At 45.6% G+C, this 27834-nt stretch overlaps 2 protein-coding genes across 4 annotated transcripts in view; both read right to left on the minus strand.

Annotated features, from left to right (window-relative positions):
• Positions 1 to 16155, minus strand: part of atn1 (atrophin 1) — a 22853-nt gene extending 6698 nt beyond the window's left edge. Inside the window, exons 1-6 of one of the 2 annotated variants that reach the window (XM_081696681.1) lie at positions 15396 to 16155; positions 9477 to 9629; positions 7956 to 8078; positions 7264 to 7380; positions 4523 to 7176; positions 347 to 563 (exon numbers count right to left, since the gene is read on the minus strand). In XM_081696681.1, coding sequence (XP_081552807.1) covers positions 347 to 563; positions 4523 to 7176; positions 7264 to 7380; positions 7956 to 8078; positions 9477 to 9503 — 3138 coding nt within the window. In that variant the 5' untranslated portion in view covers positions 9504 to 9629; positions 15396 to 16155. Of the gene's footprint in view, positions 1 to 346; positions 564 to 4522; positions 7177 to 7263; positions 7381 to 7955; positions 8079 to 9476; positions 9630 to 13756; positions 14082 to 15395 lie in introns of those variants that run through there. The other variant, XM_035530782.2, reaches the window with a different exon arrangement.
• Positions 16156 to 20834: 4679 nt separating this feature from the next.
• mlf2 (myeloid leukemia factor 2) lies at positions 20835 to 27717 on the minus strand. 2 transcript variants are annotated; one of them, XM_035530799.2, is made up of 8 exons: positions 26991 to 27715; positions 26669 to 26777; positions 26272 to 26307; positions 26020 to 26073; positions 24317 to 24445; positions 22008 to 22167; positions 21648 to 21840; positions 20835 to 21558 (listed from the first exon to the last, which is right to left on the minus strand). In XM_035530799.2, exons 1-8 carry the CDS (start codon positions 27032 to 27034, stop codon positions 21555 to 21557), a joined length of 729 nt encoding a protein of 242 aa, XP_035386692.1. In that variant the 5' UTR covers positions 27035 to 27715; the 3' UTR covers positions 20835 to 21554. The 2 variants fall into 2 exon arrangements, with proteins under 2 accessions (XP_035386692.1, XP_035386693.1); XM_035530800.2 differs by lacking the exon at positions 20835 to 21558 and having other exon boundaries at positions 21644 to 21840; positions 26991 to 27717.
• Between the last annotated feature and the right edge of the window lie 117 nt (positions 27718 to 27834).

A 27834-nucleotide genomic window follows, 5' to 3' on the forward strand; every position in this document is an offset into this window, starting at 1 on the left:
GAGTACAGTGATGAGTACAGTGTTGAGTACAGTGTTGAGTACACAGTGATAAGTACAGTGTTGAGTACACAGTGATGAGCACAGTGATGAGTACAGTGATGATTACAGTGATGAGTACAGTGATGAGTACAGTGATGAGCACAGTGATGAGTACAGTGATGATTACAGTGTTGAGTACAGTGTTGAGTACACAGTGATAAGTACAGTGTTGAGTACACAGTGATGAGCACAGTGATGAGTACACAGTGATGATTACAGTGATGAGCACAGTGATGAGTACAGTGATGAGCACAGTGATGAGTACAGTGATGAGCATGGCAGTGTGACTAGCCCTGCTGTTACCCACCTGCAGGTGCCTTTCCAGCTCCCTCTCCCTCTCCCTCTCCCTCTCTCGCTCCCTCTCTTTCTCCCGCAGGTCTCGGGCTCGTTGCTCCACCTCGCGACGAGCTCGTTCCACCGCCTCGTTCCTCTTCTTCCACAGCTTAGAACCGTCCAGAGGAACAAAGAGAACGTCTGTGCGTGCGCACGAGTTCCCGCTGCCACGATCCAGAACCCTGTGGAACCTGAAATACATGTGCAATCATTTACATGTGAGCATTATACTCTATGCATTCTGTTTATGTTATTGTGCAAAATTATATGGTCTTCAGATAAAATCAGTGTTGGGGATTTCAAAGGGGTGGGGCTTCAGAGGAACAGCACTTAAATATGTAGAGGGATAATTACTCAGATCTTGCATTCTTTTCATAACAGGCAATTAATAATAAAAGATTCACAAACATGTAGAAAACATTTTGCTTTTGTGTAAAGGTACATAATTAAAATGAATTATTTTTACTGTTTGACATGTTTATCAGCAAAGATGACACAAAATATAAAACAATTAAATTGTAAAGTCAGTAATGTACAACTATGAATTGAATCAGATCTGAGCTTCAGGTCTGAGAATGAGGTATTTGATGATATTACAAGTGTAGTTTGAATACTAGTGTTTCAGAATACAAGTGTTTTAGACAACTAGGGTTTTTGACTACTAGTGTTTTAGACTACTGGTATTTTAGACTACTAGTGTTTTTGAATACTAGTGTTTCAGAATACAAGTGTTTTGAGTACTAGTGTTTTAGACTACTAGTGTTTTAGAACAGAATTGTTTTAGACTACTAGTGTTTTTGACTAGTGTTTTAGAATACAAGTGTTTTAGACTACTAGTGTTTCAGCATACAATTGTTTTAGACTACTATTTTCGACTACTATTTTCGACTACTAGTGCTGTAGAATACAAGTGTTTTAGACTACTAGTATTTTAGACTACTAGTTTTAGACTAGTATTTTAAACTAGTAGTGCTTTAGAATACAAGTGTTTTAGACTACTAGTATTTCAGAATAAAAGTGTTTTAGAATACAAGTGTTTTAGGCTACTGGTATTTTAGACTACTAGCGTTTTTGAGTACTAGTGTTTCAGAATACAAGTGTTTTAAACTACTAGTGTTTCAGAATACAAGTGTTTTAGACTACTATTGTTTTATAATACAAGTGTTTTAAAATCTGTTTTAGACTACTAGTGTTTTAAAATACAAGGGTTTTAGAATACAAGTATTTTAGATTACTAGTGTTTTAGACTACTAGTGTTTTAGAATACAAGTGTTTGTATGGTGTATATTTTGTTGAGTAACGTTGTATATGTTGTCGTAACGAGTACGGTGGTGAGGAGTGTTGTAGTGGTGTGTGTTTTGGTGTATACTGTGGTGATATATGTTATGTGTATATTATGGTACCTTCGAATTAGCCCTGTCTTTCTCTCAGTCTCCCTCTCCTTTTTCTTTCTCTCACTGTCTCCCTCTCCTTTGTCTCTCTTTCTCTCACTGTCTCCCTCTCCTTTTTCTCTTTCTCTCACTGTCTCCCTCTCCTTTGTCTCTCTCTCTCTCACTGTCTCCCTCTCCTTTGTCTTTCTCTTTCTCTCAGTCTCCCTCTCCTTTGTCTCTTTCTCTCACTGTCTCCCTCTCCTTTGTCTTTCTCTCACTGTCTCCCTCTCCTTTGTCTCTCTTTCTCTCAGTCTCCCTCTCCTTTGTCTCTGTCTCCCTCTCCTTTGTCTCTCTTTCTCTCACTGTCTCCCTCTCCTTTGTCTTTCTCTCTTTCTCTCACTGTCTCCCTCTCCTTTGTCTTTCTCTCTTTCTCTTTCCATCTCTCACTCCTTCTGCCCTGCCACCCCCACACCCACATTATTGCTATATTAGACAGGACATCACTGTACTGCTCCCTTGTGCTTGTCTGATAATTAATTACAGGCTGAATTGATGGTCAGCAGTATGTTGATGCACTGCAGAGATTAGATTTCACTACCATTCAACAGGGTCTGAACATGCTCTGTCAGGGTGGGTCTGAGCATACTTGGTCTTATGAAAATGTTAGCATCAGATTAATCTTGCAAAAGAAAGATTTATGGTTTGTAGCTAGATGTTTTGGATTTTCTCCTGTAAAATACTTAATACTTATTTTCTCCTTTAAAATACTTATTTATATGTAGCGCTAAATTACACACTGGCTTCCATGCTGACACTAGCTTCAATGCTAATGCTAGCTTCCACACTATTGCTAACTCACACTACATTAGTGTTCTTGTTATCACTAGCTGTTGTGCTCAGTCAGTTATAGATTTATGACATGATGCAGTCTTTGTCAGATTTCTCCAAAATTCACCTTGATCCCAGCAGTTCCATGTACACCTACACATAAATTAAAAAACATACACATAACTTACACATATCCAACAATTCCCTACTACAGTATTCCCTGTCTTACAGCATGAAGAATTACTTTATGTGTCTAATTGACCTGCTCTCTTGATTAAGAGTCAGAATTGATCGAGGGATAAAACAATTCTTTAGTCCCAGTCCAAGGATCATAAGTAAAGGATATTGGGAAGATGTTTATACATGTACTAACCCTAACCTTAACCCTTAACCCAACCTGTGACCCTAACCCTTAACTCTAACTCTAACCCTACCCTGCCCTAACCCTAACCTTAACCCTGTGACCCTAACCCTTAACGCTACCTGTGAACCTAACCCTAACCTTAACCCTTAACTCTAACTCTAACCCTACCCTGCCCTAACTAACCTTAACCCTACCTGTGACCCTAACCCTAACCTTAACCCTACCTGTGACCCTAACCCTAACCTTAACCCTACCGTGCCCCAATGCTAACCCTAACCCTAAACCTAACCCTTAACTCTACCTGTGACCCTAAACCTAACCCTTAACCCTACCTGTGACCCTAACCTTAACCCTTAACTCTAACCCTACCCTGCCCTAACCCTTAACCCTACCTGTGACCCTAACCCTACCTGTGGCCTTAACCCTAACCCTACCTGTGAGCCTAACCCTAACCATACCCTGCCCTAATCCTACCCATAATGCTAACGCTAACCCTAACTTTAACCCTAACCATAACCCTAACTCTATCCTGCCCTAACCCTAACCATAACCCTAACTCTATCCTGCCCTAACCCTAACCTTAACCCTAACCCTATCCTGCCCTAACCCTAACCTTAACCCTAACCCTATCCGGCCCTAACCCTAACCTTAACCCTTAACTCTAACCCTACCCTGCCCTAACCTTAACCCTAACTCTAACCCTACCCCTAATCCTGACCTTAAACCTAAACCTATTCTGCCCTAACCTTAACCCTAACCTGCCTTTATCCAAATCATAACCCTGACCCTACACTACCTTAACCTTAACCCTAACCTGCGATAACCTTAACCCTAACTTGCCCTAACCTTAACCCTAACCCTATCCTGCCCTAACCCTAACCTTAACCCTAACTCTAACCTGCCTTTATCCAAACTGTAACCCTGACTCTAAACTGCTCTAACCCTAACCATGACCTACCCTAACCCAGACTTTGGACATTTTGTATGCTGTCCTCAGAATCTCAGGGCAGAGTCGACATACCTGAAGGAACTGCTGAAGAGCTCCAGCGCCATCTTAAACACAGCACTACCTTAAATACAGTGCTACCTTCAATACAGTGTTATCTTAAATACAGCACTACCTTAAATATGGGGTTATCTTAAATACAGTGCTATCTTGAATACAGCATTATCTTAAATTAAATACAGCGTTATCTTATATACACACACACACACAGCAGATATATATATATATATATATATATATGCTGGGAACAAGATGACCAAAGGATCTCTCTCTTACAGACAAAACACAGAGAAGCTTCTTATATTACTCACTCATCTCAACAGTCCACCAACAGTTCATGCTTCACATTTCTGATGTGATTTTGGAAGGGAGTGTCCTGATCTGTCTGTTCTCCATAAATCTACTATTTTTGTAAAATAAGAAGTGTCCTATATACCACTGCATTTCTGAAAAAACTGTAGTATCATTCCCAAATGCCAAGCTGACTTGCTGTCTTACTAAGCTGATTGGCTGTCTTACCAACCTGACTGGCTGTCTTACCGAGCTGATTGGCTGTCTTACCGAGCTGATTGGCTGTCTTACCGAGCTGATTGGCTGGCGTGAATTGGAATGTCAACAGATTTTGGCTCTGGTGACGGGCTTCTTATCACAGGGGGAGGACTCTCAGTCTCCTCCCTTTCCTCTACTGGCTCCTCCTTTATGACAGGTTGTGGCAAAGTACAAGAAGACGAATCAGAGTGCCCGTCGGGCCCTGTTGACGTGTTCGTGGGCAGGGCAGTAGTCCCTTGGGTGGGGTTGCAGAGGTGTGGCTGGATTTTGGAGTTCTGAGGGGAGTGTAACTGTGCCTGATTATTAGTGCTACTGTTGCTATTGGAAACAATGGTGTTTATATTGCTAGTTGCCATAGTGTTGCTATTGTTACTGTTGCCATGGTAAGAGCTAGTAAAAGGGGCATGACTGTTTAAAGTGCCATGATAAGGGGTGGGTCTACAGCCAGAAAGACAGGAAGTGGCTGCGCCTGATGCAGGAAGTGGTACGCTCCCTGTTGGAGCAGAGGTTGATGTGAAGGTAGAAAATCCTCCCATCTGATTGGTTGAGGGGCTAGGAAGTGGAGAGAGGGGAGTTGGTGAGCTCTGATTGGTAGAGGGGTATGGGCCTGGGCGAGAATGATTGGCTGTAAGTGTGGAAGAGGGTGGAGGCTGTCCATGGGAGGTTGGTGGGGCAGGGGGGTACGACGTGGCAGGTGCATGTCCATGAGAAGAGGAAGACGAAGGAGAAAGAGAGGGAGGATGACTGCGACCAGGGTAGAGGGAAACTGGAGCACTGTTCTCCCTCTCCCTGTCCCTCTCCCTCTCCCTGGACTGCAAGGCTAGGCCTGCCTGCACCCCGTACTGCGAGTGTACAGGGTGTGTAACTGGGGCCCCGCCAGCATACTCGCGAGCGAGATTTGGAGCAGGTCCAGTCGGGCTGGTGTACTCCCTGGAGGATCCGTGATGGGGGGCAGACGCAGGGTTGACTCCTGCTGGCGAATATTCCTTCGTCCCGGGTGGTGGGAATTCCCTTAGGAAGAGTGGAAGGGCGTCTGTTCCAGTAGAGGGGCTCTGGGAGGGCTGGCTCTGCCCCACCTGCGCTCCACTCATTTCCACTGATGATGGATAGTCTTTGCTTGAGGTGGCCAAGTTAGAAGTGCAGAGAGGTGGGTGAGCTGAGCTGCTCTGGGGTGAACCAGAAGGGTCACGACTCAGAAGCTGGCTAGAAGGTAGACCAGTACTCGTGGAGCCCACATTTCCTTGGTTACTGTTGCTGGGGTTACTGTTATTGCCTCCTTCTCTTATCTGCCCTGCAAACTCCCCCCATCTGCCGTCTTTATCTCTGGGGTGACAGCCCCCTGCTCCTGCCCCGCTGCGGCTCTGCGCCGGAAACTCTCTTCCAGCCTCACGCTCCCTGAAGCCCGGCCCATATTCCCGAGGCCCGTCCCGGCCTGGTGTCTGAGGTCCAGCGCTGGCGCTGTACTCCCGGTTCTGGCCGGCCGGCGAGCTGCTAAAGTCTCGGCCCAGCTGGGACAGGTGGGGAGCGGCTGCCCCGCTACCGCAGGACGTGGTGTCCTTAACCACAAAGTCCCTCACAGGCCTGTCCCGCTCAGGGGCGCCCCCGTATCTGGGCAGGTACTCACGGTGTGTGTGGGGGTGGGGCGGGGGCAGGTAGGAATGGCGGGCGGAGGAGGGGGGGTTATAGACAGAGGGCAGCTGTTGCTGTTGTACAGGGGCTGTGTGATGGACACCTGGGTAACGTGAGTAGGCCCAGTTGCCAGGGCAACCGGAGACAGGGCCACCCGACCATGTCGTAGGGCTGTAGTGATGTGTGTGTGGAGGGGGCGGGGCCTGCTGGGATAAAGACGTGGTCTGTGGAAGCAGAGAGGGAGGGGCAGTCTTGTCACTTTTCTCTGTCTTCTCGGTTTTAGCTTCAGCTGAAGCACTCTGCCCCGCCTCCAGAGGCTTCAGAGCAGGAGGGGGAGGGAGTGGAGGGGCGTGGCTAACACTGGGGTTTCCATGGGAATACTCGGCCCCACCTATGCCTGATTTGCCTCCAGACTGTGAGGCTGATTTGGGGTTGATACGGGGGCAGCCATGCAGGCTGTCTCCACCCACCTGCCCTGGGAACTCCCTCTTTTTCGAGTCGAGAGAGAAGTAGGATTTTCTGCTGTTACTGCCCTCACCCACGGCAACACCTGCAGAGTCCACTGTGCTACGATGGGAGGCACAGAGGGATGACGGAGATTTCAGCACCGATAAGTCCGCCTCTGCCCCGCCCTCACTGTCTCTGCGCTCCCCAGTACCGCTCGCCTCCCCCCTGGCCACGCCCCTCCTCTCCTCCCCCCTGGCCACTCCCCTCCTCTCCTCCCCCCTGGCCACGCCCCTCCTCTCCTCCCCGCCACCATCCTTGGTTTTGCTGCCTTGCTTCGGTGAGTCCGGGGAGTCCGATTCAGAATCCAAACTTGCCAGTGGGGATGCCGAGAGACTCGGTGAGGAGGAGCGATTGTCCTGATCAATATCCCGCCCACTACTGACGCTACTGCTGCTATTGGCCACGCTTCCCACCACTGAGCTACGGCTGCCTTGCGACTGGCCATCTTCATTGTCACTCTCCCGTGATTGGCTGTTGCACGAGGTGGGGTGTGGGGCTGAAGTCGAGGTGTCAATTGAATGGGTTGAAGCTATGGTACTAGTCGAAGAATCCTGGTGATAAAAAATATTGAAAAATACAAGAGTAAATTAAACAAAACATGTAATTTTCGGTACTGTAGAACTGGCCCGAGACCTTACCTGGACTTTCTGCCTCTTGGGTGGAGGCACCAGCTGTTCTCCGTCACTCTCAGAGGAGGCATGTCCCTGGGAGCGTCTGGGAAACGAGCTCACCTGCAGCTCCTCAACGGCAGGTCTCTGCAAACACCACAGCCATTTATTCAAACACCGCAGCCATTTACTCAAACACCGCCGCCATTTATTCAAAAACCACAGGCATTCATTCAAACATCACAGACATTTACTCAAACACCATCGCCATGTATTCAAACACCACAGACATTTATTTAAACAAATTTAGAGTCAAGACAAAGAAAATACACAGATATACAGGAACACTCATACACAGGCAAAAAATAACCTGTGAGGTCAAGCATTTGGTAAACACCACTTATTCAAACACCATTTCCAAATTAAAGCAATGAAGGATAAATGAGTCTGGAAGAGAGAAAATGGAGAGAGATAGAGAGCGAGAGAGAGAGAGGGAGAGAGAGAGAGACAGAGAGAGACAGAGATAGAGAGAAAGGGAGAGAGGAGGGGAGAGATAGAGGGAGAGACAGAGAGGGGAGGGGGAGAGAGAGACTCTGGACAATAGGACAGGACAGGACAGGACAGGACACAGCAGGACAGGACTAGTCAGAGAATTGAAGAACACAAAACCTGAAACAGAACCAGAAATACAAAAAAGTGATGATGAGAGTGGAAAGTCTTACTGTTTGTCTTTCAGTTCTCTCCGATCGCTCTGTTCGTTCTGATCTGGAGGGGCTCGGGGGGTGTGGACGTCGGACCCTCCTCTCCTCACTGCCCCCGCGTCTGCGCCCACTCCGCACAGGCATCTGCACCAGGGCCCGAGGTAGGTGGGCAGGTCGAGGGGCAAGTAAAATGAAGGGGCAGAAAGAGTGAGGAAAGAACAGACAGTGAGGAAAGACGGTGGAGAGCAAAAACAGTAGATGAGTAGAGAAAGGATCAGCACAATAATGCCACTGCACTCACAGAGCTATGTGTCCAGTCTGTGTGTCCAGTCCATGTGTCTAGTCTGTGTATCCAGGCCTTGTGTCTAGTCCGTGTGTCCAGTCCATGTGTCTAGTCTGTGTATCCAGGCCTTGTGTCTAGTCCGTGTGTCCAGTCTGTGTGTCCAGTCCATGTGTCCAGTCTGTGTATCCAGGCCTTGTGTCTAGTCCGTGTGTCCAGTCTGTGTCTAGTCCGTGTGTCCAGTCTGTGTCTAGTCTGTGTGTCTAGTCTGTATGTCCAGTCTGTGTCTAGTCCGTGTATCCAGGCCTTGTGTCTAGTCCGTGTGTCCAGTCTGTGTCTAGTCCGTGTGTCCAGTCTGTGTCTAGTCCGTGTGTCCAGTCTGTGTCTAGTCTGTGTCTAGGCCGTGTGTCTAGTCTGTATGTCCAGTCTGTGTCTATTCTGTGTATCCAGTCCTTGTGTCTAGTCCGTGTGTCCAGTCCATGTGTCTAGTCCGTGTATCCAGGCCTTGTGTCTAGTCCGTGTGTCCAGTCTGTGTCTAGTCTGTGTCTAGGCCGTGTGTCTAGTCTGTATGTCCAGTCTGTGTGTCTAGTCTGTGTATCCAGGCCTTGTGTCTAGTCCGTGTGTCCAGTCTGTGTCTAGTCCGTGTGTCCAGTCTGTGTCTAGTCTGTGTCTAGGCCGTGTGTCTAGTCTGTATGTCCAGTCTGTGTGTCTATTCTGTGTATCCAGGCCTTGTGTCTAGTCCGTGTGTCCAGTCTGTGTCTAGTCTGTGTCTAGGCCGTGTGTCTAGTCTGTATGTCCAGTCTGTGTGTCTATTCTGTGTATCCAGGCCTTGTGTCTAGTCCGTGTGTCCAGTCTGTGTCTAGTCTGTGTCTAGGTCAGGTGTCTAGTCTGTATGTCCAGGTTGTATGTCTAGTCTGTGCATCTAGTCTGTGTGTCCAGCTAATGTGTCTAGTCTGTGTGTCCAGCTTGTAAAGTGTTAAACTGCCATCGTAACACACAAATGAGCTGAAACAGGGCTATAATTTTATTGCTAAATGCATAGCAACAGATTTAATGTAAATGTGGTGCCTTCCGCCTCAAAATCAAGAGCCCAGCAGTGGTGAAGAGCTTAACAGCTGATCAGCTCTGAACACGCTGGTCTCCTCTGAACGTGCTGGTCTCCTCCGAACACGCTGATCTCCTCTGAACGTGCTGGTCTCCTCCGAACATGCTGGTCTCATCTGAATCCCTGGTGAACTCTGAATGTGTCGTGTGGTCCTCACCGGCTCTTTGTGCGTTCGCGTTTTCATCGTTGCCTCTGTGCAGCGTCCATATTCCTCCCAGCTGTCTGCAGAAAGCTCGGGCAGGTGAGCACACAGGTGAGCACGCAGAGACTCCTGGTATACCAGTCAAACCCCGCCCTCACCTGTTCGCCACTGGGGGAGCACAATAATGTCAAAAATATATAGATGATAAAACAAATAAAATGAAATGTTTCAGACAAATATATATTCACTAATACAAAATGTCACAAAAATGCTATATTGTAATATTACATTCCCAAATACTGTAACTGTGATATAGGTGAAATATGCACTGAACACACTAGTAAATACACAGTAGTAAATACTGTACCTGTTATATAGGTTAAAACATCATAACATATAGAATATCTACAATATCTGAGGCTGGTACAGATGTTGACAGAACAGAATAATGTTTAATATGCTTATACAGAATAATGTTTAATATGCTTATATCAGACCTGTAGATTGTGTATGTGTGTGTATATATATATATATATATATATAGTAGACATAGATAGATAGATAGATAGATAGATAGATAGATAGATAGATAGATAGATAGATAGATAGATAGATAGATAGATAGATAGATAGATAGATAGATAGATAGATAGATAGATAGATAGATAGATAGATAGATAGATAGATAGATAGATAGATAGATAGATAGATAGATAGATGCAGCAGCAGTTTTATTGGGTTGGCAGTAGTAATAGATGATGCAGACCCAAACCCCCAGTGTGAGGGGTATTAGAATGTGGAAGGTTAACGCTAAGGTTGTCCCCATGGTGACGGGGCCACTTGGGGCTGTGACCCCTAAGATGAAGGAGGAGCTCCAACAGACTCCAGGAATGACAATCAATCTCAGTTCAAAAGAGAAAAAATACAATGAACACACACCACACACACACACACACACGCACACGCACACACGCACACACACGCACACACACGCACACGCACACACGCGCACACACGCACACACACACACACACACACACACGCGCACACACACGCACACACACACACACACACGTCACTGCTGGATCTGCTGCTCTCAATGACATGTTTTACATGTTTTATTGAATTAAACATGGAAGGGAAGGGGGAGGACAGTTTCAGTGCTGTACTGGCCCAGTACTGCAGTAATCCTTAACCTGCTACAACAGCATGTGTGATGGCAGGAGCACGTGCTACCGGACCCAGTGGAGTAGCAGACTGGTTGCCAAGGCCTTGACATCAAGATTAGTGGCCACCCAATGTATATAGTAATATAGATAGTATAATAACGTATATAGTAATGCATAATATATATAGTACAATAATATCTAATGTATATAGTAACGCATAATATATATAGTACAATAATGCATATAATATATATAGTAATGCATAATGTATATAGTACAATAATGCATATAATATATATAGTAATGCATAATGCATATAGTACAATGTATATAGTAATGTATATAGTAATGCATAATGTTTATAGTACAATAATGTATATAATGTATATAGTAATGTATATAATAATGCATATAGTAATGTATGTATTAATGTATGTAATAATTTATATAGTAATGCATAATATATATATAATGTATATAGTAATACATAATGTATATAGTAAGGCATAATGCATATAATAATGTATAAAGTAATGTATATAGTAATGTATAATAATGTATAGTAATGCATAATGCAAATAATAATGTATAAAGTAATGTATATAGTAATGTATATAGCAATATATAATAATGTATATAGTAATTTCTATAGTAATGCATAATCTATGTAATAATGTATATAACGTTAGTAATGTTTTATATATATATATATATATATATACACACACACACACACACACACACACACAAATATACAAACATATACATACATATATACAAACATACATACACACAGTATACGAAATGTCACCATGCACGAGTTGTGTGCTGTTCATCAAAGAATGACTACTACAAGGCAAAGACTAATCCTTCATGTAGTTGTAGGGCTAATTAAAAATATACATCTCATAAATTTGTGATTTATGTTACCGTTACTGTTACCTGTGGTCTTCTTTTCAGCAGGGGTTGTTATTCACTACTACAGACATCTGTTCATCACAGTAACCCTTCAAATCTAAATACATTTAACTATATAAACTCAATTAAAATAAAATGAATAGTGGATCAAACTGGGAGCTTGTGAATCAAAATCAGATCAACCTGGGGGAACAGTGATGATGCAGTCCAGTTCCCTCACCTGCAGTACTAAAACGTATGTTGAAGTGGGCCCTACCAAACACTGTCACTGATGTACTGAAGTATACGGAGTAACGACACCTCAGAAACAGTGACAACTGTTTCATCGCTTCACTGTTTTATTCACTGCACAACATTTTAATGAGGTTTAGGCCACTGAACAGCTATCGAACAACTGCCTCTCTACACATCCATAAACAGCTGCCTCTCTACACATACCTAAACAGCTGCCTCTTTACACATCCATAAACAGCTGCCTCTCTACACATCCCTAAACAGCTGCCTCTCTACACATCCCTAAACAGCTGCCTCTTTACACATCCATAAACAGCTGCCTCTATACACATACCTAAACAGCTGCATCTCTACACATCCATAAAGAACTGCCTCTCTACATATCCCTAAACAGCTGCCTCTCTACACATCCATACACAGCTGCCTCTAAGGTACCTACATAATAAAGAGGCATCACGTGCACTACTGCCATGACCTACAGGCTACCACCCTATTTACTCCACCCCTCCAACCACAGAGCAGTGAGAGCAGGCATATGATACTGCAGGACTTACATTAATTCTCCTTTACAGAAGAGAATCTGTGTGTGTGAGGGGGGGGGGGGAATGCATGAACAAGTTTACACAACATACCAAATGCAGTACAGTGTACAAATTCACTCCAGTGCATCACAGCACCACCAACCTAATCGCACACACACACACACACACACACACACACACACACACACACACACTTCATGTAAAGTGAATGAGACTATATATAGGACATGAACAGACTGGGACATTTGATGGTGTATATTTAGTGAGGCTTTTATGGAAAGGACTGTATTTTTACACCCAATCGTGTGTATTTAGCACTAATGTTGAATGGACACACTCAGATCTGTTCCACTGGAGTAGTGTGCAATAAGCACACACACTCACTACTGTTTATGCACAACCAAATGCAGGCTCTCATCTGCCTGGCAAATTCTGTGGACTTGCATTAACACCTGCTGCGTAGACAGACACAGGGCCATGCGCACATGCTGGAATACTGGGTTTTCACATCTCAAATATTTCACAGAATATGCATGCACACACACACACACTCACATACATACAAACATCCTAGTGAACAAATCAGAAATATCACATCAGACATATTTTTGGACCAAATACAGTGTACACAAGGTAATATATCCCAATGACACATAATACTGGCCGCCAGCGTCCTGCCTACAGGTGAGCCTTCGTTCATCAGGTCAGTTGCCAGCATCTTGGCTAGGGTCCACGCATACCAAAGACCCACTATTCACTGCGCGCGCACACACACACACACACACACACACACACACACACACACATATACCCCCCACACACACACACACCCATAGACACAGCTCTGTCTGAAACACGCGCACGCTCGCACACACCCGATTTTGTATTCTTTTGTATGCATGCGCTGAATTGCTGAATACAAGCATGCAGTGGAACTCAAGTCCCGATCGTGGCCCGCGCCGCTACTGTGCGCGTCTTTTCGTCAGTCGCGCGAGGCAACAGCACTGCTTTCCCCCCATTGCTCTCGTGCTCGGTGTTACTGATACGCAGCGCAGAGGCGAGGCTGAGCTCGAGCTACTGTACTAGCAAGACGACCTCTGGATTACAGCGCGCAGACAATGCATTGGATATGTGCAACACTCGCAGGACGGAGGGGTTCGTGCGCAGTTTGACGTCGCCCCGTTTTAGTCTCCACATAAGAGGAATTTGCAGCAGAATGGCGAATGGCATTCTGTGCAAGCACTCGGATCGCGTTACTCTCCGGAGTGCAAACGCACGAGTCTTGCGTGGTAACACACGTTAGCTTCAAACTACGATCTTAACAAAACATGATCGCAAACGCACAAAGACCAGAGCGACATAAGGAAGCGCGACCCGACCGTGGCCAAGAACAGCCTCTTCAATACTAGCATCCATTTTCTCGTGTCCTTACCTAGGCTATCCGGCGATGCGTGTCCTTTTTCTGCTGCTGTGGTGTGCAGCTGTACTGGACCTACACACACGCAAACACACACACTCGTCTGGACCCCATCACTAATCACGCCAAGCTCCCCGGACTCGGCGCGGAAAACGGGCGCCGCTCAACACTGTACAAATTGATGCGTACGTTGGCTTTCTCCCCACCCCCTCTCTTTCTCCACCTCTCTTTCTCCACCTCTCTCTCCCTCTCCTCTGTCAAGACGACTTGCACTTTTTTTTGCAGTGGGCACGGACAAAAATTCCACGGAGGGGAGCGCGCGCGAAGGATGCACGTCGACTCGGCGAGCCGGAGAGAAGGCGCGTGATTAGCATATTCTTAAGGAGAGAGGAAATTAGGAGAGGATGTGTGTGTGTGTGTGTGTGTGTGGGGGGGGGGGGGTTGTTACGCTATTGTTGAAAGATTAAAACTTTAATTGGTGAAAACTGCACTAGTCCAATAAATCCGCTACCAAACTACTGCCGCTTACAAAGTCAAGTGGTATGTCTGTACACACACACACACACACACGCTTGTGTATAGACAGACAGACAGATAGCTAGATAGCTACATAGCTAGATAGATTGATAAAGAAGCCCTCGTGCTCAGCCTAGTTACCAGTTCGTTTTCGGTGGCGATGCTCTACCCGATCGGGAAGGAGCGCGCGCTGCATGTCTGTGTCATTTTATAAAAACCACACGAGCTTTTCAGCACGACTCAGCACGTGCATTAGTCAAGGCCCTAATCTCAGTTAAAACACTGTAACGACGTGACCAGCCAAGCGGCTCGCGCTCTCGCTCTCGCAGTTTTCCCCTTTCGTAATAGACTTCTGTCCCGTCTTCCATTGTGTTGTAACCATGGTAACCAGCGAAAGAAGTGCGCGTGCGTTATCACGTATGTCTGCGCCCTGACTGAAGCGGGTGCGCTTGGCAGGCATTCACTATTTCACTAAGGAGCGTTTCCACCTACTGGCTTTCTTTGCGCGTGCATTGTACCGCTATACTGGGGAGGACTAAATGTCCTTACTGGTACAGAACCATGCGTGGAGGACAGGAGTAGCGAGCACCGTTGTGGGAAGTTACATACGTTTGGTTCACAAAAGTATACAAATATATAATAATAACAGCTATGTTCTTTACCGTTTACGTAATTTTGTAGATCTCCTGAACCAAGGCAAATATATGCAAAACTAATAAATAAAATAAATGTGAACATAACTGGCTAGATAATGTGCATAAATAAATGCACACACACACACACACACACACACACACACACACATATATATATAAAGAATTAATCTTCTTCATATTGTATCTCACACCCTTCGTGCCTCTAGTACAGCATGACTCGTAGCACCGTCCCCTGAGAGACGGAGAAGACACCTCAGGACACCGTGAAAGCACCCAGACGGTGGAATGTTTTCACTACCTGTCTGCAACTACCTGTCCCTACCTGAGAGTCTTTTGCTGTCTTCAAATACAGACTGAAGACCCACCTCTTCAAGAAACCCTCCTGTGAGCCATATTCACTTCAAATCAGATGAATAATCACTATTCATTCATTCATTCATTCATTCATTCATTCTCTAACAAAGAATCAATACTGTATGTACCTTCAGTGCATGGTTTCCCTCTGACAGGCTTGCTGGTATCCTTTACACTCAGGTCTAGTGTACTGGTATAAGGATTCTTCCATGGAAACCATCAAGCACTACTGTAAGTCACTCTGGACAAGCTGGTATCTGATAAATGCTGTAAATGTAAATGTATGCTACGTTTTTACCAGATCAAAATAGAATTCTGTAAACATAGCTGTGACTGAGCCATGCTGAGGGCACATTCTTCAGGCGATTAAAGTATCTACGTATTCTTTACAGTAGAGAATGGAACATGCTGTACTGATCCTCACAGTTCAACTAGTGCTGTCTATTTTTTCGGTTTGGATAAAACCACCCACTCAGTCAGTTACATGGTACAGTTACAACAGCTGTAGAGGGTTCAGCTCTGGAGGGGTAGAGGGGTAGAGAGGTCAGCTGTAGAGGGGTCAGTTGTAGAGGGGTAGAGAGGTCAGCTGTAGAGAGGTCAGCTGTATTTTTAATTTCCACAATCTAATTCAGAATCTCAGAAGACATTAAAACAAGGTGGTAGATGCAACACCCCCCTGCTATACTAAGGTAAGAGTAAAAACATTCCACTCACTAGCTTTGCCCAAATGTTAGGATCCATCATTTACATTTACAGCGTTTAGCTGACGCTTTTATCCAAAGCAACTTACAGTTATGACTGAGTACAACTTGAGTAATTAAGGGTTAAGGGTCTTGCTCAGGGGCCCAACAGTGGTGGTACTTGAATCAGCAACCTTCTGATTACAAGTTAAATATCTTAACCACTGAGACACCACTGCTATCAGTTTTCCCATCTGTTGTTGATGGGACTCGTATCATCCTCCTGCCATGCCAGCACTGCTTATTAACTAAGGTCTCTGACTTGCAGGAAAATGTAATGTTAATGTCAATACATAATTTTGCACTGAAACCAGAACTGTAGAAATAAATTATGTTACTAAAAATTGTATGAAGTGGAAACAAACATTTTTTGTGAAAATGGGCCAATTTGAGAATACTAAAACACTACTGACAATAGCTATTAGCGTTAAATTACCTGGAAAGTTAATGAGCCACACGTTCATGCAGCGTTCAACAGTCACGGGCATATTCAACTAACGTTAATGTTTTCAATATTTCATTATATTTATCAGTAACATGAAGACTTCCCACGTGAAGTCTAGGTAATGTGTTAGTCATTGTAGTGATGCATGTGAACATGTAGAGAGAGGCAGCTTTAATTTAAATAATTTAAAAAGCTTTTGTCAGCTTTTATTCACAGTAAGGCATGAATAAGAGGAAGGGTGGCCATGACACAGCAATTTTTCGGGCAACCTCAGAAAAAAGAAAAGTAAGCTCTGAGAAAATGAGTAGTCAGATGATATAAGTTCAGAAGAGAGTTGTACAAGAGTTGAGTCAGTGTTCTCTGTCATAATAATTACCAGTCAGACAGGAAATACTAACCCTAGTAAAAAGAGTCCTCATCATAAGGCACAAGTACAGAAGAGAGTGGTACAATAGTCTTTCCTGACATCATAATTACCAGTCAGATAAGAAATGATCAATAACCCATTCCAGAACATCATGGCAAGAAATACCAGCTGTTTACTGGTAATATTTCTTTCATGTTCACTCTGGTTCTTTCAGAGTAAAGAGAGAGGGAAAGAGATGACTCACAGAGATCACTAACCTTATTAAAAGTTTTCTAATAAAACAAGTCTACCCTAAGAAAAAAAAAGGTTAATCTGGCTGGGAAAAAAAAGTTGAAGAAATTTATAATAAATCGACAATCCTTGCTAACACAAAAACAATAGGAAAAAGACCACAGAAAGAAAAATATTTTTGATAATAAATGACAAATTCTAAGAAAAGGACTGAGATAGATATCCAGTCAAAAACACAGAGAACCACCAAAGATACAAATATTGTGAAACAGTTAAACAGTACAAAAAAGTAAAACAGTAAAACTAAAAAGAATCAGCAACACTGCAAGCAAAACTTTTAAAGACATCAATAACTCTCTTCATCAAAACCAGCTCTGGGAAAAACAAATCAAATTTGTCTTAAAACAAATCAAAAGCAAGAAATTCCATTACAGATTGGGGATACATGGAAAACTTTAAAGATGTATTCAAAGATGTTCCCTCAAAAAATCTTACAGCCATCCAAAAGCATACAAACTAAATTAGAACTTTTAGAATCAACCTTCAAAAATAAAACAAACACACTCAATCACAGAATTACCCCCAAAGAAGTGGCAGATACCCTCAAAAACCTAAAACCAAAGAAAGCAGGTGGCTCATCAAGACTGAGATGTTGGAGAAGGTAAGAAAGGCCCCAATCCAGGCATTCCTTAGCTGGTCTTAAGTAAGAATGAAAGTGGCTTTTTACCAAATCATTGCACCAAATAACTGTAAAATATTTGTTTTTTTGTTGAGGTATTCTGTAAATGCAAAATGAAACCTGGCCACAAAAGAACAGAATCCTTCAGTCAGGGGTGTGTGGTGAGTCAGGGCTGCAGTTCAGGACCAGCCCTGTTCAACATTTATAGAAACGCGTTAGTAGTGTTACAGGAACAGTCAGCAGCTGGACCTGCAGGAGCAGTTCTGTCAAAACTGGGACCTGACAGACAAAACCAAAGTTGTAATCTTCCAGAAAAAAAGTCAGGACTCTGGAAAACAGGCACCTTTTCCCTCTAGGAAATACGGCCCTGGAGTGTCCATTACATTATGGTGACCTCGGGCTGAAGATCACAACCTCTGGAAACTTTGATTTGAGAGTGAGGGCACTAAAAGAAAAAATAGCTTTCTACGCATTAAAAAAATTCTACTAAATAAACATCCCAAGTACAATTTTTGCAAAATGTTTGATGTTTGTCATTGCACCTGTTGTGCAGTATGGAGGTGAGGTGTATACTAAATGGTTAGATAAACAGCAGGGTCAGCTGTACAGGGGTCAGCTCTTTCCTTTATCCCTGCAGATTTTCACCATCCTATAAAAGTTCTTGTTGCCTTGGGACTGAATTCACTGTCTGTTTCATGGCTACTGTGCTTCTGAGAAAAGGATTTTAGTTATAACTTGTTCTGAGCCTTCAGCTGCCTTGTAAGGAGACAGGAGAGGGAAAATGGAAATGTTAAAATATAGTTAATTATACTGTTTTTGTCAGGCATTTTTTGACAAACTTTCCATGAGCTGAAACTACTTGACAGAAAGAAACAAATAAAGTAAGAGACACAAAGAAAAAGAAAAAAGTACAAAAGGAACGATGATAAAGAGAATAAAGTGTCTTGCTCACACTCAAGCACAGCTGGGAGAAATATTTGTGTTTCACATGCTGAGTGCGGAAAGCTCCTGGGATGATAGTGGATGCATTTTAATGTGCTGGAACAACACATCAAATTCCATGGGATGTTAAATTCTACTGTTACATTAGGGTACCATGACAATACAACCTCCACACAGGAGCTAGCTACTGTAAAGGGTAATTACAGATTGGGCACTTGATTCAATACCGACCATAAAGAGCATAAATGCACTGTTCAGAGAGAATCGAAACACAGATCTGCAAACACACTTCACTGTTTATGAAGAAAAGCCAACAAAGCAGAACTGTGAAGCTAGAAACCATGTACAAGCAGTGGACACACAACTACGACTGTGTTTTGTTAAGTGGTTTATCACAGATAATTTGTGATCAATGATTTTTGCAGTTGTAGTAATTTGCATTTAAATGATCATTTTATTATTTTTACTTAAATACAGCAATGGCAGCAAATTCCGATCATTATGGTTGTATTAGTAATTGTGTAGAAGAGTCAGTTTAAAGGTGGTTTACATCAAAAAAAGCTTGAAATGTGTAAAACCTATGTGACTGTTTCCATAACTATATAGACCAAACTATAAACTCCAGGTCATGTGAGCTGTGGATTAGTTTATTTGTCTGGCTTTAGTTAGGTTAGAGCCATATTGAAAGAAATATGCCTCATTGTAACTCACATGGACTTTACACATTCACTAATATTTTTATTTGTAAAGTGGGAAAGCACAGCTGAGAAGTGTTTCAGTGAGGTGACTGTCACCAATTGTGATGGACAGCATGTACTGCCCCTGCCTGGGGAACCTCACTCCTGGACATACTATCCAGCATTACAGACATCAGAGACTGTAACTCTGAGAGAGAGAGGAGGAGAGAGAAGGAGAGTCTAGAGAGAGAGGGGCGGAGCTGGAGGTGTTTGATGGGCTGTGGCTGTATGACCGGCAGGTACAGAGCTCGACGGGAGGACTGACTGCTCTACTTTAAACACACCAACAGGATGTTCTGCTGTCAGGCAGAAAGCTCCTACAACCCTGGGGGCCGAACCCTGGCGCAGACCGCTCTGCCTGACCTGTGTGGTCTGTCTGCTGAACATGACCAGTGCGGCTTGAAGCTTGTTGCGGCTATGCTACTAAAATATACATTCCTCAAATAATTAATAACAACAACAAGAACAAAAACCATTCATTTTAAAATTATTATTATTACTAGGGTCTTATTTTGAAGAAGCCCAGCAGGATCACAGTAGGACCATGTGACTCCTTAGACCAAGGGTTAGGATAACTCTAACGACTAACCGCTAACTGCTAAACCCTAACCCTGAGAACACTAGGCTGCAGGCAGTGTTGGATTTTAAGTTCTTCCCTGCCACATGGCCATAGCTGTCCAGCTCAGTTTGGATTAGGGCACCAGCTTTATTTATATGGTTTTATTAATTAGATAACTATAACAAGCATGAACAAAACCATGCAGCTCTGTTTTAACACCTGCTGATCACATGATCTGCAAACAGCTACAAAACAAATCCTTTATTATAGTTTTTATTACAAACGATTGTTCCTTTTTTAATCATGAAATGTCAACACCAAAATACCTACAATTCTGCCACTCTGTATCTTCTCATCACTTGGAAAGATTCAGGACATTGATTTGCATATGTTCCAATAATTGGTAAACAAGCAGTTTTTACATAAATTAATATGCATGATTTGGCAGAGCAATTGGCATACACTGTTTCTACACTACTGGCTTCTATGGAATGTAAACAACCAATTAACCAGAGCAAACACACAAACAAAACACCTGGGATGGGGGGGGGGATGATATATGAGAGAGAGAGAGAGAGAGAGAGAGAGAGAGAGAGAGAGAGAGAGAGAGAGAGAGAGAGAGAGAGAGAGAGAGAGAGAGAAAGAGAGAGCACTATGTAAGAGTCTGAAAATAGCAGGCGTTTTAGTCTAAGAAAAGTCTCTCCATCTGAACTATTTTGCTCTGTGTCCCTGCAACACAACACCAGGAACACAACCAAGGTGCAGACTTGTGCAGGAGACAGGCACCTAGAGCACTGATTGGTCAGACTCTGTGGGTCTGTGTCGGTGGAGAACATCTTGTTGGGCATCAATAACAAGACAATTACCTAACAAGACTTGAGTTTATTTGTTAATAAGGTTAACTAGTGAACAGTATACAATTCAACCCACATTTTACCATAGTATCAACAACACAATATGTGCATGTAAGTGTGTGTGTGTGTGTGTGTGTGTGTATATATATATATATAATGTCATGTGAGTGTGCGTGTGTGTGTTGGACTCTGTAGTGTAGTATTACACATTTATATATTTAACGTTGGAAGCATGGGAATGACCTACTAAAAATTGTGTGTGTGTGTGTGTGTATGAATACATTTGGAGGGGTGTATGTGTATGTTTTGGTATGTATGTAGACATGCTTGTGTATGCACACATGTGGGTGTGCATGTGTGTAATGCATGTATAAGAATGTGCATGTATGCCTGCTTGTGTGTATGTCTGTGTGTGTGGAATGTCCACTGATGCATATATGCTTACAGGTCATAGAGTGAAGGCGGGTGTATGTGTGTGTGTGTGGGGGGGGGGGGGGTATACTGAGCCCCGGTGTGAGGCTAGCATATGAACATTTCAGTCCTGTAGAGCCTGTCCTGCATGCTGGCTCACACCCACACGCACGCTCGCACGCACGCACGCACACACACACACACACCCACCCACACACCCACACACCCACACAGCAGGGCAGCGCATACAGGAGTTCAGTCCAGTACTCCTGGACGCTGGTCCTCACATCCTCGTGTCCCTCACTGGTCCTGAAGATCTGGCTCACCTGTGGAGACACAGCAGGTCAGAACCAACACCTCAACACCACCCAGAACCTCAACACCACCAAGAGCCAGGTGGGAAATCTGTCCTCACCAGTCATAACGGGGGCGCGGTGGGTGTCGTGGAGACTCGTGACGGGGCACTGGGGATGACGGGTTTGGGGGTGCGGTCAAAGCCAGCTGAGGCACCGCCCTACGGTCCCGGCCATAATCCAGCCCACGAACACCGGGGGGACCATAGCGGCCCAACTCCCTCCTCCACTCCTCATCAAAGGCTGCTGCCTCACCTTCCAGAGAGGGAGTTTGAAATCAAGTTTGTATACTCTTAACCCCATAACAATTACAAACGAGTCTCAAATAGTTTAGAAAAAAGGCCCCGCAGGGAGATTAAAAGAGATTAAGATTAAGAGAATAGATTAAGCGAGATCAGGATTAAGAGAGAACATCAACTCACTCTCCTCCAGGTTGATGAAGTCCTGCCTGTCCTCTCGATCACCTGTGCGACGGTTTCTGGAACGTTCCATCACATGGGCTCTGTCCCCAATATGGTGACCGATAGACATCCTCTCCATACCACTCTCACTGTCTCGCATAGATTGACGAGTCTCTCTGATCTGAGCGCGCGCACACACACACACACACACACACGGCAACATGACAAGCAACCAGAAGAGAGGATAAACTTGCATGCACTGTTTAATGTGCATGTTCATGTGTGTGTGTGTCTCACCCCTCCAGGAACTCTGTGTGTGTGTGTGTGTGTGTGTGCGCGTGTCCCACCCCTCTCTGTGTGCGCGTGTCTCACCCCTCTGTGTGTGTGTGTGTGTGTGTGTGTCTCACCCCTCTGTGTGTGTGTGTGTGTGTGTCTCGCCCCTCTGTGTGTGTGTGTGTGTCTCACCCCTCTGTGTGTCTGTCTCGCCCCTCTGTGTGTGTGTGTGTGTCTGTCTCGCCCCTCTGTGTGTGTGTGTGTGTCTGTCTCGCCCCTCTGTGTGTGTGTGTGTGTCTGTCTCGCCCCTCTGTGTGTGTGTGTGTGTGTCTGTCTCGCCCCTCTGTGTGTGTGTGTGTGTGTCTGTCTCGCCCCTCTGTGTGTGTGTGTGTGTGTCTGTCTCGCCCCTCTGTGTGTGTGTGTGTGTGTCTGTCTCGCCCCTCTGTGTGTGTGTGTGTGTGTCTGTCTCGCCCCTCTGTGTGTGTGTGTGTGTGTCTGTCTCGCCCCTCTGTGTGTGTGTGTGTGTGTCTGTCTCGCCCCTCTGTGTGTGTGTGTGTGTCTGTCTCGCCCCTCTGTGTGTGTGTGTGTGTGTCTGTCTCGCCCCTCTGTGTGTGTGTGTGTGTGTCTGTCTCGCCCCTCTGTGTGTGTGTGTGTGTCTGTCTCGCCCCTCTGTGTGTGTGTGTGTGTCTGTCTCGCCCCTCTGTGTGTGTGTGTGTGTCTGTCTCGCCCCTCTGTGTGTGTGTGTGTGTCTGTCTCGCCCCTCTGTGTGTGTGTGTGTGTCTGTCTCGCCCCTCTGTGTGTGTGTGTGTGTCTGTCTCGCCCCTCTGTGTGTGTGTGTGTGTCTGTCTCGCCCCTCTGTGTGTGTGTGTGTGTCTGTCTCGCCCCTCTGTGTGTGTGTGTGTGTCTGTCTCGCCCCTCTGTGTGTGTGTGTGTGTCTGTCTCGCCCCTCTGTGTGTGTGTGTGTGTCTGTCTCGCCCCTCTGTGTGTGTGTGTGTGTGTCTCGCCCCTCTGTGTGTGTGTGTGTGTGTGTGTGTCTCGCCCCTCTGTGTGTGTGTGTGTGTCTCACCCCTCTGTGTGTGTGTGTGTGTGTGTGTGTCTCACCCCTCTGTGTGTGTGTGTGTGTGTGTCTCACCCCTCTGTGTGTGTGTGTGTGTGTGTCTCACCCCTCTGTGTGTGTGTGTGTGTGTGTCTCACCCCTCTGTGTGTGTGTGTGTGTGTCTCACCCCTCTGTGTGTGTGTGTGTGTGTCTCACCCCTCTGTGTGTGTGTGTGTGTCTCACCCCTCTGTGTGTGTGTGTGTGTCTCACCCCTCTGTGTGTGTGTGTGTGTCTCACCCCTCTGTGTGTGTGTGTGTGTGTCTCACCCCTCTGTGTGTGTGTGTGTGTGTGTGTGTCTCACCCCTCTGTGTGTGTGTGTGTGTGTGTGTCTCACCCCTCTGTGTGTGTGTGTGTGTGTGTGTCTCACCCCTCTGTGTGTGTGTGTGTGTGTGTGTCTCACCCCTCTGTGTGTGTGTGTGTGTGTGTGTGTCTCACCCCTCTGTGTGTGTGTGTGTGTGTGTGTCTCACCCCTCTGTGTGTGTGTGTGTGTGTGTGTCTCACCCCTCTGTGTGTGTGTGTGTGTCTCACCCCTCTGTGTGTGTGTGTGTGTCTCACCCCTCTGTGTGTGTCTCACCCCTCTGTGTGTGTGTGTGTGTGTGTGTGTCTCACCCCTCTGTGTGTGTGTGTGTGTGTCTCACCCCTCTGTGTGTGTGTGTGTGTGTGTGTGTGTGTGTGTCTCACCCCTCTGTGTGTGTGTGTGTCTCACCCCTCTGTGTGTGTGTGTGTGTGTGCGCGTGTGTGTCTCACCCCTCTGTGTGTGTGTGTGCGCGTGTGTGTCTCACCCCTCTGTGTGTGTGTGTGTGTGTGTGTGTGCGCGTGTGTGTGTCTCACCCCTCCAGGAGCTGTGTGTGTGTGTCTCACCCCTCTGTGTGTGCGCGTGTGTTTGTGTGTCTCACCCCTCCAGGAGCTCTGTGTGTGTGTCTCACCCCTCTGTGTGTGTGTGTGTGTGCGTGCATCTCACCCCTCCAGGAGCAGTGCGCACTTCACTAGTCTGCTGGAAGACTTTGGGGGCCCCAGAGTCCATGGAGGAGTAGGAGATGATGGTGGAGGAGGAGAAGGTCTGGCAGCTGGGGGACCCAGTCATCCTCTCCTACACACACACACACACACACACACACACACACACACACACACATTTATAGCATTTAGCTTACACCTTTATCCAAAGTGACTTACAATTCTGACTGAACACAACTTAAGTAATTGAGGGTTAAGGGTCTTGCTCGGGCTCCCAACAGTGGCAACCTGGCAGTGGTGGGACCTGAACTGGCAACCTTCTGATTACTAGTCCAGTAACTTATAGTCCACACACGAACGAACTCGGCCTGCTGGAGGCAGGAGCAAAAAAAAATTAAAAAGTCCCCAGACCCAGATTAGCATGAAAGAAGGTGGTGTGTGCGTACACGAGTGTGTAGTGCGTACACACTACAGCCCTTTTCTCTGGACTCAGGTCCACTTGCTCCATGGGTTTGGTACTTTTTGTCAAGTGTGAAAGCTGTTTTGAGCCCAGGAGGGTCCAGGGTTCTGATTTCTAGTCCTTCTGAAATCTCCTCTAGTGAGCTCTAGTGGGGTATGCAGCAGGTGTGGAGGCTCTCTGCTCCTGGTGCCATGTGTGGGGCTGTGTGATTGGTTCATTTTGTAACGTTACTGCTTCTACTTATCACATCACTTCCCTTTTCACATATCGTGATGGTGGGGAAAGAACTTGCAGTGTAGGTCATGTCGACTACCCTCCTAACAGCCCGTGTCATCAGCACTACACAGCCACATGTCTGATAACACCACACGAGAGCGGGTCACTGACAGACTTTCCAGTCACGCGTGTCTCCGCTACACGGCTAAAACCTTCTGTTTGCATGTGTTCATAGACGGCAGAGTGTCGTGTATCCAAGAGGACGTGGTGTTCACCACTCCAGTGTTTTTACCCTCAAGGTAAATAATCAATAGCAGTAAACCAATGAATTTGGTGGCATTTTCAGCCCTGAGCCAGAAAACTCACACATGGAACTGCGAAATAGAGCCACAGCAATGTCTCTGCCCTCACACTAACGACGTGACTCGGGTAACCACGCCCACGTTAACGTGACTGGGGTAACCACGCCCACGTTAACGTGACTCGGGTAACCATGCCCATCGAGGAGCTTTTAGTTGAGCCTGTTTGTGACGTTAATACGTAAAATCAGCTGATGTTTTATGAAAAACTGCCATATCAGAACTGACAACTCTGACACTTTACTGAATATTTCTGTTTTACAGGTATAGGACACTATATTAGCAGATATTTTTCCTCTAGACTCAGTAATGCGACTTTCAGTTTTAACAAACAAATATTACACAATGCAGCTTTAAAGAAAGCAAAGAAAGTAACGAATTGCAACACAAAGATCTCACAGGCACAAACATTTTCAATCGCACACTGCGAGGGAATTAAGTAAAACATGAAATGGGGTGAGAACACAACACACAACACATGTTTTACACAGACTGCATTCAGTGCTGTTGCAGTGTTACAAAAGACATGGGAACTGTTCACCCGATTAGAAACATTTATCATGAAGAACAGAAGTAGGACACCACCCTGAGCCTGGGTGCAGGACACTGAGCCGACCCTGGGTGTGGGACACCGCCCCGACCCTGGGTGTTTCCAGCTACAGATACACTCACCATATTCCCCATCATCCCGTTCATCATGTCAAACATGTCCATGAAGCCAGCACCCTGCAACACACAACCAAGAGTCATCAATCTCACACCCCAACTAGCAAACACCCCCACAGCTCTCACTCCCCAACTAACAAACACCCCACACCTCATACTCCCAAATTACCCCTCACAACTCCCATCTACCAACACACCCTCCACTCAAAACAAAAAGTACAATTAAGAAAAAATGTCTTGCTTGGGACATGAACATACCATTCCCATCATGCCAAAGGGGGCCAAGGCTCCAGCCTGTGACGAGAGACAGACAGAGAGAGAGAGAGAGCGAGAGAGATCAGTGATCTGTTGACTTGTTAATGAAAGAGTGTCATTTCTCCCTTGATCATGAAGAACTGCCATGTACTGCCTCCCCTTACAGTTTAAACCTTCAGCTAAATTAGAGCTCTGACACACACCTGGTCTGGGTGAGTGTGTGTTACAGGTGTGATATGCATCTGGTCTGGGTGTGTGTACAGGTGTGATGCGCACCTGGTCTAGGTCCGTGTACGTTACAGGTGTGATACGCACCTGGTCTGGGTGTGTACAGGTTCTAAAGACTGTGTTCTGGATAACCCTGAGCAGAGAGTGTGCATGGTGAGACAGTCACACCTACCTGCAGGTGCGTTCGAGGAGGCTGCATCTGGGGGTTCAGGAGAAAAGGCTCAAATCCAAAGGGGCCAAACAAAGTCCTCATCTGGCGTCTGTGAGCTGCAAATGGATCCCTGAGGAAACAGAATGACCAAGATGCTATTCACACTCAGAGCTGGACGACTGCACACTGTGAGAAGGAATGTTGTGTCACAGGTCAACATGCGTTAACTATCACCTTGGACTGCCATGCTGAACACACTGTGAACAAACATTCGTCCCTAAAACAAAACTGATACCGGCTTGTGCTCCAGAACCTCCAGAGCCCAAGCACGCGGCACACTCACATCATGTATGGACTGTCGTCCCCGTCGTCCAGATACCGGAACATTCTGGGTGCTTTGGCGAGCTTGAATCTGCCCAAGGATTTACCGCAACTAGACAAAACAAGCGGGGCACCCGATCACGAAGCTCTGTAGTGGGGTTATACGACACGGTCCGGTAATGTTAGATTATTACCCAATTACGAATATTCTACTATCGCCCAGAAAGTCGGAGACAGCGCAGTGGCAGAGCGGCTCGGCTCGTGCGCACATTGATGAGGGTTGTCACTGTACACACTCAGCGCGTGAGGAACAGCTAGCCTAGTTGTGCTAGCTGGGACGGCAGTCCTGTCAGCACGGAAACGTAAATAACCTCCCGCAGTAATTATCTAGATACAGCTAACTCCAAACATAAATAATCCCAACATAAATAACCTCCCCAGTGCTCAGCAGCCCCGTTCCAGTCGGGTTTGGACGGCTCTCCTCAGGACACTGGCTCTGGAAAACCAGTCCGTGACAAAGGAAACCAAAACAGTAGAGACGGCGTTAGCGCGCTAGCGTTAGCTCATCAAACTGCCTCCACCCGCTAAGACGCCAGGAAAACCAATACGTGTTCGCCAGATCTACACGGCGTTAGCGAATAAAGACGAATAATCGAAACAACCGTTGTTTTTAAATGCGAACACGGCACAAACAAGGCCACAACGTCAAAGTAAGTGAAACACAGGAGGAGGGGTTGAGGAGTACAGACTCTGTGAAGCAAGAAGCCACAAAGCAGGGCCTGCTCACATAAAAGTCCGGCCTTTACGTGCACATTCATTGATTTATTTTTAGATTCGTCGGAATTGTGGAGATCTTCCAAATCACG

This window comes from Electrophorus electricus, chromosome 14 (assembly GCF_041902795.1).
Source record: "Electrophorus electricus isolate QZ-2024a chromosome 14, ASM4190279v1, whole genome shotgun sequence".
NCBI lineage: Eukaryota > Metazoa > Chordata > Actinopteri > Gymnotiformes > Gymnotidae > Electrophorus > Electrophorus electricus.